This window comes from Gallinula chloropus (assembly GCF_964237585.1).
Source record: "Gallinula chloropus genome assembly, chromosome: 3".
Taxonomy (NCBI): Eukaryota; Metazoa; Chordata; class Aves; order Gruiformes; family Rallidae; genus Gallinula; species Gallinula chloropus.
Window position 1 is genome coordinate 87,762,602 of NC_140087.1, and position 15,335 is coordinate 87,777,936.

The following is a 15,335-nucleotide window of genomic DNA, read 5'->3' on the forward strand; positions in this document are numbered from 1 at the left end:
CAGGACCGCTGCCTTACTCACTGCTTATTAACCTTGACTCTTCAGTATCTTCTCTTTCCATCCTTTCCCTGTAATGTGTAGCCTCCACATTATTTTACTGTGTGCTATTGCATATAGTAGGGAATGCAGAATTACTACTTTTCAGTGGGACTTTCTAATGTGCTCAGGTACAGCATTTGTTAGGTTTTTACAAACACTGATATCCTCAAAGAACTGTCAAGAAAAGAGGAAATGTTATTAGGACTTTGTTTTTACAAAGGAGTGATGAAAGTGGCAGGAGTAGAGCCACTGAAAGCTTCCCTATGCTTTGGGTGTGCGCAGACTGAATTTTCAGTGCTTACAGCACTATACATCATTTTGGAAGTGTGAGATGCAGTTTGTTGTGACCTGGATTGCAGCTGTGAGAGCCTATTGACTTATGCAAACCACAGTTTCCCATGCCCCAGTGTTTGCCACTATGAAAAATGAAAATGTTTTATTCCAGTTAACAGTGTTAGTAGCAGCTATATTCTGGAACACATACTGCTCTGGATTACCTGGAATAATGCCACTTGTGTTTGTGTGGCTGCCCCGCAGTCTGTAAGGTGTCATTCATCTGATTTAACTGTAGGAGCATTGTTTCTGTCACCATGGACCTGTTTTAATCCAGGTTCTGCAATGTTAGTGCTGCAACCAAAGCAGCTGAGCCTTAGCAGGCAGCAGCCTCCACCACAGCACAGTCATAAGAGATTCCCACAGCACAGGCCAATCTTTGCCCCACATAAGGCAGGGAGTCCTGAGGGGAAAACACGGGAGTTTGTAATCAGATTATTAGAAGAGCTTAAAATAATATTCAGAAGGAGGTTGGGTTTCACAAGCAAATTGAATTTACTTGTTCACTCTTGATTTTGCAAATGTAGGTTTCTTCTAGAAATGTAAAGTTATCATCATACAGTATTTTAAAAAATTCATTATCTGGGAAAGGAGAGGTGTCTCTGCATGAAAACTCTGCCTGGTACATAAACAGTGCTAGCTAGGTAGTTTGGCAGGTTTCCATCAGCTAAACTCACACTCTGGGTGGTGGCAATAGTGTCATCTCCTGGGCACTAGAGGGGGATGGATACACAGCGTTTGCTGGTGGATTTCACAGCTGGAGAAGCAGGCTTCTGCTTCTGGCTTCAATTCCAGAAGCTAAAGGAAGGGATGACAAACCTTTCTCTCCTTGTTTTTTTCTCTTTTTAATTTTTGTTGGTTTGTTGGTTGGTTTTTAGGATGGGATTTTTTGAAGGTGGGGAATTTTCCTTTATGTTTCTCTTGCTTTCTGTTCATTTCTGCCTCTGCTTCTCCATTCTAATGTCTTACTTCCCTTGACTTATAAATGTTGTCTTATGTTGTGCCTTTACTCCTTCCAGGGAGAGCTCTTGCTTTTGTTTCCAATCTCTGCTCATGATTCCTCGCCTCTCTGGTTCCCATCTACCTCTTGTACCTTCATAGCCTCTACCCTCATATGCAGCTTAATTACTTTAGATACAGATTCTTACTCTGTCCTCAGCAAGACAACATTGGGCTCAGCTCCTTTGAACAGAGTAACAAGCAAACCATAATTAACATCCATGCTCTCTCTGTGATTGGGTCAGTGAGGTGGGGAATGTTTGGTTATCTACAGCTTTAGCTCAGAGTTGTTGAGTTTTTCATTTTATAACTACTAAAGAAGATGTGTTTTGTTAAAGACCTATTGAAGGACTGAATCTTGTATTCACAGCAAAATGAAGAGAGGTCCATGAGCATCAGATCTTGTGGGAGTTTCCTTTGAAGCCTGGTATTTGCCTTCATGGTAGAAGGCAATGCCATCTAGAAGATGTTGACCGTGATCTTCACTGTGGAGCACTACGTGTTCTGTTCAGACAGCTGGCAACACAGACACCTGTCAGGCTAAAAGGGTAGTCAGCAAATACAGCACTGTCTTCTGGGTGAGCCAGCCCATGGCAACTTGTTGGCATCGTGCTGTCCAATTCAAAGAAAGTTGAACTGAAGCCAATGTATACTATGGAGATAAAGTCAGAGACCTTGAAGTAGATATTGATAAGTAAAAGGCTGCGAACAGAGACTGTCTGTTGTGCTCTCAGTAGCTACTGAATTCTGAACCCTTTCCTGGGTTCAGGTTGTTGGTGAGTCACTGAGTAGGACTTTTTACCTTGTAAAGGTAAGCTGAACACTACACAGAAATTGACTCTATTGATAAAATGCTTCTGATCCCTCTCCTGTTTTTTTTTATTTTGCTTTTTCCTCCTGTCTCTAACCACCCATGACTCTTTTACACGTTTTCTGTACTTTCCACCTCCATCCAGAATTCCTCACCTTTCCCACTGAGCTGAGGGTGCTTCTTCCCCTCCCTGCTCTCTTCACACGAGCAGTGGGAGCACTGAGATCAGAGCAGGGATCTTCTTCCCATTCTCATTGCATAAGATTCTGAATGTGCAAGTCCAGCATGGTCCCGCTCCCACAGCCCTGACCTGCGCTGCGCTGTCACCTGAGCAAACGAAGCATTAGTAGTAGCCAAAAGGCAGAAGCTGTTAGGATTTGGGAGATGTTTGAGAGAAAGAGACTTGTATATCTACTACCATATGATATTGTCAATACCAAATGTACAGTTTTCTGGATGTATACTGTTTGGGTATAAAAAGAACAGACAAAAAGCCAACCTCTGGAACTGATGTTCCCATTCACTAACACAAACAACTAACCATGGCATATCCTGTTACCATGCAGCACTTGTTCTGCAGCAATACAGATATCACAGATATCACAGAATCGTAGGGGTTGGAAGGGACCTCCAGAGATCATCGGGACCAACCCCCCCTGCCAAAGCAGGTTCCTTAGGATGGATAAAAACATGGTTAGATCCCACAAAGTAGGTGGCAGTGTCTTAACCGTATGCGTGTTGTGCAGACCACAAGGGCCTCTTCCATCCTTACCAAGGGGAGTGCTAACCTTCTATCCTTTCCTACAACACAATACTACTGAACCATTCTATCAAAAAAAAAAATACAGAAAACTGGTAGCCTGAAAGGTTTCCATGGAAAACGTCAGTCCCAAAAGCTTAATTTCTGAAAGGTTTGGTTAGCTTGTAACTTAGGAAGGTGAGTTGTGTTTACTGTAGCAGTTGCTGTTTCCATGATCAATAGAACCTGGGGACTTAGTTGGTTTGTCTTGTCTTTCTTCCCTTTATTTATACAATTTATTCCTCAGTTACAAAAGTGAGGGAAAATGTGTGGTATATAGTAGAAACTGGTAGGTGGCAAACGCTTCTTATTATTTATTTCCTTTAAAGTCCTTTCAACATCCATCTCTGTAAATATGTGTTGATATGCGTATGTGTACATATATATGAGGTTTTTCTTATGGTTTTAGCTTGATTTTCTAAGGAAGTGTGGATTAAGCTACCATACTGTTTTTTCCTCTCTGCCTACCTGCCTGTCTACGCCTGTTTGGTGACTTGGAGTTCTCTTACCAAAGAAAACTAGATTGGACTCTACTGAAAACAACTCAGAAATTCATTCTCTAAAGTTTGATGGAAACCATTGAGAGAGGAATGGGACAGGAGATACAAATAGCTTCCCTTACTGTAGCTAATGTACAAGCTCAGTGTTGTGGGTTTTTTATCCTGACAGATGACCAGTCAGCACACACAGAGCTTGGCACTGATCCCAACACGTGCTCCCTCTTCTCCAGCCAGATAGATCGGAGACAGTGAGATGTTGTGGGGCATGCCGTAGCGCACTTGAAGGTGGAGACATGGAACTGTTGCAGTGAGAGATGGAGTAACAGATTGTGCACATCTGTAGGAAACCATATTTCAGCATTTCTGCTGTCCAAGTGTGCTGGTTTGACCCTGGCTGGAGGCCAGATGCCCACCAAAGCCACTCTATCACTCCCCTTTTCAGCTGGACAGGGGAGAGAATATACACTGAGAGGCTTAGGAGTCGAGATAAGGACAGGGAGAGATCATTCTGCAATTAGTGTCACGGGCAAAACAGACTCAGCACAGAATAAAGGAGAGAAAACTCTCTAATTTATTACACTACACACACACACAGTGACACCAGAATCAGGTAATGAGAAGTGTGACCAGATCTTAAAGCACCTCCCCCCACCCCTCCCTTCTTATCAGACTTCACTTGAGTCATGATTTCACGCCCTTCTTCCCCCCCATTGTGGCACAGGGAGGGGCAGGGAATGGGGCAATGGGGGTTTCGGTCAGTTCCTCACAAGCTGTTTTCCTACTCAGCTGAGGGAAGGGGGGGAGCATCCTTCACACCTTTCCCCTGTTGCACCGTGGGATCCCACCCACAGGAGACAGTCCTCCGTGAACTTCTCTAACGTGAGCCCTTTCCCACGGGGCTTCAGCTCTTCCCCAGCTGCCTCAGCGTGGGTCACTTCTATGGGGTGCAGTCCTAAATCATAGACTGTCTCTCTGTCTCTCAGGCCCAGACTGCTCCAGTCTGGTCCTCCACGGAATCACAAGCCCTCCTCCCACTCCCCTAAACCTTCTCTGGTGTGGGTCCCTCCTTCTTTCTCTCACTCTGTCTCTCTCCACAGCTTTAAACAGCTGTAAAATTGCTCACTAGAAGTAAGGCAGTTGAACCTAGCACAACTGGGAAGTATGTCGGTCCCCCTAAACAGTCGTTGAATGCATTAGGCTTAAGATTTTTGAAATCACATTGAGTCACCAAATGCTTAGATTTCTCTGCTTTTAGTTCTAAAATGTTAGAAAATTACTTCATCATACAAAAAATACATATGGCATACAAAGATGTATCAGTGATTTGTGTGAAATGTGTTTAGCTCATAAAATGCTCTTATCTCTTCAAAAACAGGTATTTGAAAGCACAGATGTCATCTATTTTCAAAAACAGTCTGGCTTGATTATATAGAGAGTTTCTGGATGTAATACATTTAGGGTGGCCTCCCTAGATAGGACTGAAGAAGAGCTCTTGAATAGCTTCTGCATCAATGTCTTGAAGAGATGCGATTAGCTGAAGAATCCAAGCAAACCTGTCTAGGTTTCTATTGAACATCATTGAGATAAACTCCATCAAGGCTTGTTGAGCTTCCTGCTGCAATGTTTGGACGTAGGGAAGACATTTTAGGACATGACATCCTGTCAAAACAAAAAGTAAAATACTAAATCTCGAGTAAACGCTTCTGTGCCCCTCACAGTGATGGGTGCATAGCTTTCTAGTGTGTAACACTACTTTTTATTCCTTTCAAAACTTTGTAAAATGTTCCTTTTTGAAGAAGAAGAAAGGTGTAGTTCAATAATTTGAAGGAACATTGAGGAGCATTGCTCACACATTGGAATCTAGCTTGTTACATTCAATCCAGCTTTGAAATGGTAACAGGAGGTAACCTTGACTCAGTACAGATGAAGAAGAAGTTTTTTGGTGTTGTCCACCCACAAAATGGTGCTGAGACCATAGTCTTAGTAGGTGGAAACATTCCAGCTCTGATCTAATACAGATAGGCTGACATCAGGAAGATGGAGGTAGTGGTTTGGAGCAGCAATCTGGCTGGCAGTCTGAAGACATGGGTTTCCAGTCTAACCAGCTCCATCTCCCTCCTCTTGTTGCCTCTGCTTGCTGCTCTAAGCTGGGGCACTATGGTAGACCATGCTATCTAGATACCTTCATTTACAGTCTAAAAATTAGAGTATAAAGGTTCTGTGTGAGATGTATCATGACCCACAGAAATAGGCTAGATAATTGTGTTTCCTGGTTTTTTACTCCCTTTTCTCAGCCATTTCTGAAGAGGAAGAGGTCTTGGCTTCATGGCCTTGAGCCTCAATGACAGCTCATTGAGAGTGTGCATGCCAGGGCTCAGTTCATAGGACACACCTTGTTTATCCTTTGCCTTGGTGGGATGGCCTTACCGTGTAACTCTCAGCAGCCTGTTGCTGCCTGTCCTTACTACCTGAAGATGATTCCATCTGTTCTTCTAGAATTGCTGTAGCCTGGACGTGGGTAGCATGTATCCTCAAGTTTTGACTTCTGCCTCTCCTGCCTCCCACATCCTTTTTGAACCTGTCTCCCAGCACACACTCGAGGCCTGTTTAGTATCTTTCACAGTGACTGACTCCATATCTCCCTAGGTTGGGATCTGAAGAGCTTATGCAGGATCATTTTTTTAAGAAGGTTCCGCCTTCTTGCCTAGTGCCCTGTACTAAGGCAAAACCAGCCTGGTTGGGTTTTTTTCAGGCTGTGACTGGCTGCCCGTTTGCAGTCTTCAGCAGCTCTCTTCTCCCTAGACATCACTGCCAGAGGAGAAGCAGCCTCAGCAAAGCCTGCAACCAGGCTAGCCAGAAATGCAAGGTTTGGAAAAGTCTTCTCCTCCCCCAGGATTACCACCAGCTGTAAACTGTGAGAATGGTTCCAAGTGTTAGATTTTTCATGGAAAGGAAGTCGTCAGGATTTTCTGTATTCAAGATGCTATTTCAATTGCTTATAACCCTTAAAATTTGCTTAATTTCACCATTTGGTCTTCTTTTATATGTAATCAAACACTGGTTTTAATTTACAAATAATGAGAAACTTCTTCTTCTGAGATCTGTTGTAATAATATTCAGTCAAACATATGCTTCCAGCTGAACTGTAAACCTCTTAAGAGCATCTCTTTCAACAGAAGTCCTGTCACAACCTCGGTGGAGTCTTTCCTATGTATATAAATATAAATGCAGTGCCGATACAATAACTCCACCACTTCTCACAACTCCCCTCTCTCCACTGCGCAGTTCCCTTTGCTTTTCAGGCAGTTATCAAAAGCAGCACGAGCAGCTTCACCTCACTCTGTTCATGTCTGGTGGGATAGTCCTACCTGCTCCTTCCTTTGCCTTACTGCTTGAGTCCTGGAGAATACCTTGCAGCTGGACCCTTCACCCATGCACACTCTGACCTCTCAGAAGCCACCTAGCCAGAGCACCCCTGCGAAGAGCAGGGTTGGCAAATACATTCTGGAGAGTCTGGATTCACTTGATGCAGAGTTGCCCATTTCCCCTCATGGACTGGGCACATGCTTTCTCCTTCACAGGTTCTTGATGGCCCAGATGTGGCCCATCAGTAACCCAGACAGAGCCTCCCACAAAGACATACTGCATAAACTGAGCTTTAGTGGGAGGACCTATACCCCATGCTGCCTGCCACCTTGTCCCCAAAGGGATTTTTTCTGGTGATAGTAAGCAAAATCTCTATGCCACAAGACATCTCTTAGGGCACAAGCAAAGCTCTGCTGTACTTCTTTGTCATGCCTCTTGCCCAAGCACTTCCCTGGCTGTGATGCTGTGACTGCACTTCTGGGCACCTTGTGGAACTCCCAACTCGTAACCCAGCTCTGCACTGCTCCGTGCATGGTCCTCCCCCTTTGCCTTGGTCAGTTTTGGTGGCCCTAACAGGAATAAAAGATACAGGGTAGGAGCCCACACAAGGTATTCCATGATCCAGGAGAGGGTTTAGCGTTGTCGCTGCTGGTGGCTGCCTGAAATCTGCTTGGAACTGAGGTCTGTAAAATATTAGGATTTGGCCAAACATCAAGCCAGAACTAGGAGGACAGCTGAAAATGTGCTGCATGCATGTAGAAAACATTTGCTGAGGTTGGCGGAAAGAGTGCAAAAGCTATTAAAAATAATAATTGTGAATTGACGGTTGTACAGATTTATTTGCAGCAAAACAGGTAGAGAAAGGGCGGTGGGGGCTGTGTAAAATCCCAGAGGACCTGTTTTGACCCAGAGTTAGACTGTGACCCTTTTAATCTGGAGTCAACACAGATTTAACTGAGGTACTCCCAGCTGCCTTCTGCAGCTCACAGAGAAATGCTGCTCCAGAGAGTAGGTCATCCCACCTAAGAACCAAAGAGTCTCCCTGAAGCTACGGACAGTGTCTGCAGACAGCATCAAGGTCTGCTGGGACTCTCATAGAGTGCCCCAGGAAAGTGGCTGGAATTAGCACAAATCCAGCACATAACACCGCTTTCTCCTTCATTAAGTGAAAATTATATTTATCCACAGAGGTAATAAAAATACCCAATGGTTAAACTGTGTAAGCCACTACAGATGAGGGATTTCTTCTCTTATCATCACCCTGGATATAACTGTCGTTTCTTTCAGCCTGATTTTACTGTGAGGAATGGAGAAACGGATTTCCACTGAAACCCAGTCCACTGGTTTGGTGCTGCGGCATAAACACTCCAGACAATACCAAACATCTGGATGACATTACATCTCAAGGATCAGAACTTGAATCCTATTGGAAACAAATATAAAGTCACTACAGCCTTTGAGCAACCTATAAACCATTCACCACAAGAAATACCATGGAATAACTGAAGCATTCAAATATCCTTCTGGTGCAGTCCCAAGTACAGCACTCTGCTGACAGAGCAGCCAACAGCCATGATTGCTGGGGAAGGAGTTGGGGATCTGAGCCAAAGCAGCCTGGAGTCAATAAGTCTTTCCATTTACTTTAGCGGACTTAGAGCTCAGCTTTTAATGACTCACGCACTCTGTGGTGCTGACATAGGCAACCTCCCTTCCTAAAGAGGCTAAACTGGGTACCAGAAGCAACAGGATGCAATCACTAGTCCGAGTTTGCTCTGTGACTGCTGTCCCAGGCTTTGAATGTACAGATACTAAGAGATAAATAAATTAAAAGAAAAAAGCCGTGTAACCTCAATGCAGTACCCTTTTGCCTCCTTGATGGAAATCAGATGATGCAGATTGTTTTGTCGTCTTCAGTGTTCTTGCTACAGAGGAGGTCTTTGTGAAAATACATCTAATACTCCTATCACGTACTCACATGCCATCACCTCTTTGCTATACTATGGGTGAGGCTGCTCTGTTACCTTTGAGCTGGAAATCATTTGAAGTGACAGTTTTTCTGACTTAAAATTTGTCTAATGGAAGCAGTTTTGGTTTACAGCAGGTGTCCTACTGCACACAACCTAAATAAAGTAATTCAGGCAGAAAATCATTAAATTGTGGAATACAGTTTTATAGAACCTTTAACTATATTCATAGAAAAGAGTAAAACTAGACATTTGTCTATATGTAAATGAAAATGCCAAATGTCCTTGTAGGCACATAAGCATCTTTGTAATTTCCAGGAGGACTTACCAGAATTAAAAAGAATAATTCCTTTAAGATAGGCATATTCTTTTGCACCTACATCCAGGTCCCAGAATTTCCACAATAAAGTCTTCAACTTCTGAACTTCTTCTAAAGACGCTCCCCGTGCTGGGCTGCCCAGATCATTGGTAGCATTCAAAGGCTGATTGAGGAGGATCTTTTTCAATAAACTAGGGGCTGAAATCTCTCTCAGATCAAAATCCACCCCTTCTTGTGCTAGGCCTAGGATAAAAAGAGGGGCCCAGTTCTGCTGTATGAGGACAACTTGATCCTCCAAAGGCACGTGATAAAAAGAAGGCAGGCTTCTAATAAAAGTTAAAGTCTTCAAGAGCACTTCAGAAGCTCTTCTGCACGTGGCTGCAGGTGTTTTCAGGACAACTCTTCTGCCCACACAAGAGCAGCCTCGGCTGCCCGCGGCACGGTGGGGACTGTGATACCGCTGCTGCTGCTCCGTCGCACTTGTATGCTCCCTGTTAAGGATCTGGTACAGGATGCTCTTAGCACGGTGCGTCTCACACTGACATTCCCTCAGTTTCTCCACTGGGATCTCGCTATCCATAGAGCCGAACGTGTCCCGTGGGACGTCCCTGCTGTGGCCAGCCACGGGGTGCCCAGTGCTGTGCATCGCGGGCCGGGCAGCGCATTGCTGCCACGCAGCCGGGCCTTGTGCACTTCTTATACACACCGGCGGTTGAAAAGTAACATGACCCCGATCTGTGAAGTTACCTTGAACTTTATTTGCACCAGCCTGTTTCCAATGAGGCGGGGCTGCCAGCTGCCGGCACGGCACAGGGCTGCCATAGCCCCACGGGAGCTGGCGAGCTCGCTGCTGTGCCCCGGAGTTGCTCTATCACTTCTCCTACCACCTGCCCCTGAGGGGAAGCCCAGGGAGAATTATGACACTGTAAGTGAAAGAAGGAACACGTTATCTGTATTTTTATTGATACGTTGACCTTGCCCACTTGCTCGTGCTGTGAAGTGTGTGGAAATGCATTTATACTTTGGAATGATGCTGTGACAGCAGCCCCTTGAGTAGATGTTTTTATTTCTTGTCAAAAGGAGCCACCTGAAGATACTGTGGCTGCCTGCTGTTCACAGAGCACTTAACCACATTCGCTCTTAACACTGTAGTTAATAGGATGTGGCACCTGTGTCAGGGAGCTCACAGGTGAAAGTCCCAGGGATGGAAATCCCGTGTGTAACAATTATTTCACATTCCTCGTAGATCTGAGAGAAACTTCAGAGGAAGTCAGCTCCTATATCTCAATACAGTGTTCTGTCCTGCATTTCACGTATGGTCATTTCAAACACAGCACATGCAGACTTCTGCCAGGCTCTCTGTGTAATTACACATTCTTCATACAAGCTGTGGAAATAAAATTGATGAAGAAAGAGAGGCAAATGGCAATTTGTACTGTTGTGTGTGTGAACTTCTGTAGCAGAGGAGAAGCTCAATGATGGAATTTTCAGGACACTTTAGTCAATGTCAGGGAACATTGAGCAGGAAACATTAGGTATCAGGAATGCAAGGAACTCAGCCTTACTAAGAAATTGTTACTTCCAGTTCTTGTTACTTCACACTCTCTTGCTTTCTGCTATTAGGGAAAGAGGTACTACATTTTTTCACCGAGCATAATGTTTATGCATTCCCACCATCTGGGCTCTTAACATGCCATAACAGAAAAAAAAGAGCATTAAAAAACAAAAGTTCCAAGAGCTATTTCTGTTACATCTCCAAGCCTTAGGTGTGCAAACGCTATCCCATTGGATGCAGCAAAGGAAATTTGTCCTTTGCTGCAACTGTTTGTTTTTCCCGTGGTGGGTCATTATGAAATGTCCATTTGTTTACCTCTCCATGATATTTACTTTGCAACATTTTCCCCTTCTGAGGAGGTAAAAAGTGGAGGAAGAGATGACTGCTCTGACAATGAGCAATCTAGAAGTGTAGTGCTGCTGAGGTGCGACTACTACTGCAGTGGTCAAGGAGGCCCAGAGCACTGAACACGTGGTGGGATTTGCTTGTCCACCTCCCCATCCATTCAGTAGCTCTCTACGGTTGCCCATTGCTGGGGTATCAAAGAGCTTTTTAGGTTGGGCACAGCAACAGAGAAGTCCTCAGAAAGTCCCATTCTTATTCTCACTGAAACATTCTGTCTGGACTGAGGTTCAGTGGAATGAACTCGAGTCCCAGAGGTAATGCCATCTGGGTTCTGCATGAATACAGAGATTGGCTAATGGGTCTACTAGAAAGCAAGACTGAGCTTGCTAAAATACTTTTTACACATAGTTTGCTTGTGAAAAGTTCTGTCTCCTAACTGCTGGTGAGCAATTGGTGGTGGTTCAGTAACCCAGATGGGAGAGTGATGTTTGATAAACCAAACTCCTCTAAAGGAAAAAAATCCTCAGTTGAAATCAGCACCATTTCACACATCACTGTCATTTCACCCTCATGTTACCATTTCACAGTTCCTATTAACCGTACTTATTCAAGTTCTATTCCGGATTAAATTGGTTCCTTTCCTACTATTTTTTTTCCCTCTGAGATCTGCATCAGTCCTGACATCAGTAACATATGGTATTGGATTGGTTTACCACAGAATCACAGAATGCTTTGGGTTGGAAGGGACCTCGAAGTTTATCTAGTTCCAACCCCCTGCCATGGGCATGGACACTCTCCACTAGACCAGCTTACTCAAAACCCTATTCAACCTGATCTTGCTTTATCAATGATAATTGATTTCCTTTAATTTTGTCTAGATCTAAGAGACAGAAACAAATTATATTTTTATATATTTTTTTCCTAACAGGAATTCCTTATATTCTAATAGCTTTATGACTGTTTACCAAAAATACAGAGTAAAGGTTACTGCTAAGGACACATCATCAGGTTTTCTTCTGAGAGAATCATTACTTAGAATTATGAGTCAATATTGAATTGCAGGTGATACTCATCCTGGTGATTCAAAATTGTCGCCAGAGAGCTCTCTGGTTGACCTGTTTTTCTCAAATGTAGAGGACTGGCAGGTAAATTTAGCTCTCTGCTTATAAATTAGGCAAAAGTTTTTTTCTTCCTAAATCTTACCTACAGAATGGTTGAAGCCACATGCACCTGGGTATCAAGCACCTACAGTCTTCTTACTACAGTAGCAACATTCCCTACTTTCAGATGTTAAGAAAGAACACTACATAAAAACCCAGTTTGGTGATATGAGAGATCCCCATGGCCTTTCACCTATTTTAGCTGTTTCTGGCATGAGAACAGTAAGACACAGTCACATCAGTGTAATTCTTTTTCTGGTTTGCCTTTTATATACTAGTCAGTCAACAAAGATCACACCCCCCACAAATACTCACTGCCACCACATTCCCTCTACAACCATCTGAGTTGCTTCTTGGGCCAAAGTGTCACCATCCAGACAACAAAGAAGTGTACCCTAAATCCACACACAAACCTGGTGCAGGCAGCTCGTGGATGCTCACACCATAGCTGGGAACTGTCTTGCTTCAGGCAAGGCAGGCGTCTCCGCCTCTCCCATGAGCAACGTGTTGCACACCAGTATATTACTATGACAAGTAATATGTAGGTAATACAGCTCCTCAGCGTTGTTGTTTGCATGATCTACACATGGTGCAGTCCCTGGGTGTCTCAAGTTTGCAGAAACTGCCTGCTAGGCATAGATGGTCCCAGGCCTCTACCCTTTCTGACCAGTGTGCAACAAGCAGGGTCAGCAGGAGCTGAAGGATGGGTGTTACTGTTAAATATCCGGTAACTTATGCACGTTCTTAAATCCCATTCCGGGTTCCCAAGTGTAAGGCATGTAGCAGTTTTGGCTCTTAGCCCACAGCCCTGGTTACTTGGAAGTCTGAAGAGCTTAAGTGACCATCTGATCAGTGCCTTGGCCGTAGCCAACAGTGAGTCCTTCAGGAAGAGTGTAAGATACGTACTGCTCTTCTCGTGAGTACTTTTCTTGCCTTCCATCATTGCAGCTTAGGGAGTTCCTGAACCAGAGTGATTTTATGCATTTAATAACTTTCAATTAATTTCTGCCCTATGATCTCATGCAATCTGGTCTTGAACCCACATGAGCAGGCACATCAGCCTGTGTCAGGGAGCTCTCTGGATGCTGAATGTGAGACAAAACATGATCAAACATGATATTCACTGGTTTTGGTGCCTTCTTGCTCTTGTACTGGGGAGAAAAAAGGATGGTCTTTGTTTTATGAATCTCAGTAAGCTTCCCACAGCCATCCTTTGTCCAAACTAAAGAGACCAAGCTTCCAAAACCATTCTTTCTATGGAGTGGCACAATGCCTTTGATCATCTTGTTACCCTTCTTTGAACCTTTTGTAGCCCTACAGCTTTTCTAAGATGTTTTTTGAGGGGAAGCAGGGAAAGTATCAGAACAGGACACAGTACCTAGGACTTAGAAGGGTATGGATTTACACAGCGACAGAATTAAGTTCTCTGGTTTGTCTTTCCCAGAAGTCACTCCTGAACACTGTGCTGTTGTTGCCCTGGAACAGTCACAGATCCCACGTTTTACTCCTGAGTGGTATTCATCAGTTCAGAGTCTCTCATCTTAGGAGTGGAGTCAGGATTGGTTTGTCTTATGTGCATCCTTTGCCATATATATATATTTACATCAAATTATCATTTGGCACCTCATTGATGTTTTTCATAAAGAAATTCTTCTGCACTTCTTCTGACAGCCATAGTCTTCCTCTGATTAATTTTGTGTCATCAGCAGAGGTTCCTATTTTGAATCTTTGAATGAGCTGCTCTTCAGAATAGTTCACTCGGTCGGTGCTGCGAGTTGTTTAAAAGACAGTCAGAAATTTAACTATGGGGCAGAAATATGGCTTTGTCCTTGCAGTAGAGTTTCTGTGTGCCCACATACAGATATGTTTGGCCTTACATACCGGTGCATAATGTATACAGTAATCAAGTTAGTAGTAGCAGTGATGTAAGCTCTCCTACTTCCCAAAAAAGTGAGACTGGAGGAAGATACATTTGTGGGGTAGAATCTTCCACAATTATTCATATGCGCTGCAAGGAAGGAAACACCTTCCTAGGAAGCTGACAGCAGCCCTTTTAAGGTCACCCCATCACACCACTCTGTTACATGCACATATTCCTTGGTTCAGTGATCTCTTAGCTCTCTGGTCTCCTGCACAAACATTTAATTGGCCTATAAACATCTACATGACTTTGGAACAGGATTTTTACTAGGAGTTTTAAACATTTTGTTTTCTGGGAGGAGATGGGTGAATCTAGTGTCACTGGTACTTTTCAGGACACCTGACTTCACTAACAGCCTTAATGACAAAAGGAACCAGTAATAAAACCATTATCTTTCCAGATAGGTTCCATCTCCTCCTTATCATGTAGTACAAACCATGTTTCTTGAGCAATAAAGGTATTTGTTTCTCAACCAGAGGAAGACAGAGCTACCATTCACATGCCCTACTTTGGCTAGGCAGATAGTGGGAAGTTATCATCCCCAAGTTAAAGCCTGATCAGCTTTGAAACAAACTCTGAAACGGTGTCTTTAGGTTACGTTCCAACCCAGCAATGGATTTCTATGTATGCAAACATATAAATAAACCCAAAAGGCATTTTATGGTTGTTTAAAGCAAATAAAGAACCAACCCAAACAAACAAAACAACGCAGCTGGACAAATAAACTCTTTCTGTGATATTTTGAACAGCCTCATCTCGGTGACATGGGGTCAGAGCCCTCTTCATCTAAAAGCCCAAGCAGTCGTCCTTTTGGGGTGGTGGCAGAGCCACGCATGCCGTAGCAGACAGGCTGTGCCTGGGCCCTTTCTCCCTTGGGTAAAGGTAAGCGTTTGGTTTAGACAGTGTGTGGAAAGGGGCTTGAATCTGGAGACGTGAGTCGCTGCCCAACACCAATCCTTCGCTTTCTTCACACTAGAAGAACTGCTGAAGTTTTATAAGGGTAAATTGGCATGTTTATATAAGGGCACACCTTGGCAGGGTGGGGCGTGGGGATAATAAAACCAACCAGAAATGACCTCGTATGAGATTGCTCCCCAACCAAGGAGATGGTATTTGTACAGTCACCCTTATCAGCACCGGGACAGGCACCATCTGTCATTTTAAATACAGATGGATGGATAGATGCACCACTTAGTATTGCTCTGCAAGTGGAAAATGCTGGAA

General features: G+C 43.9%; 1 protein-coding gene across 1 annotated transcript; it reads right to left on the reverse strand.

Moving 5' to 3' along the window:
• Positions 1-4,949: 4,949 nt before the first annotated feature.
• Positions 4,950-9,710, reverse strand: LOC311189903 (nuclear receptor subfamily 0 group B member 2-like; the record flags this gene model as incomplete). The annotated part of the gene is made up of 2 exons (XM_084261696.1): positions 4,950-5,140; positions 9,140-9,710. The coding sequence occupies 2 exons, from the start codon at positions 9,708-9,710 to the stop codon at positions 4,950-4,952; spliced, it is 762 nt and encodes a 253-aa protein (XP_084117822.1).
• Between the last annotated feature and the right edge of the window lie 5,625 nt (positions 9,711-15,335).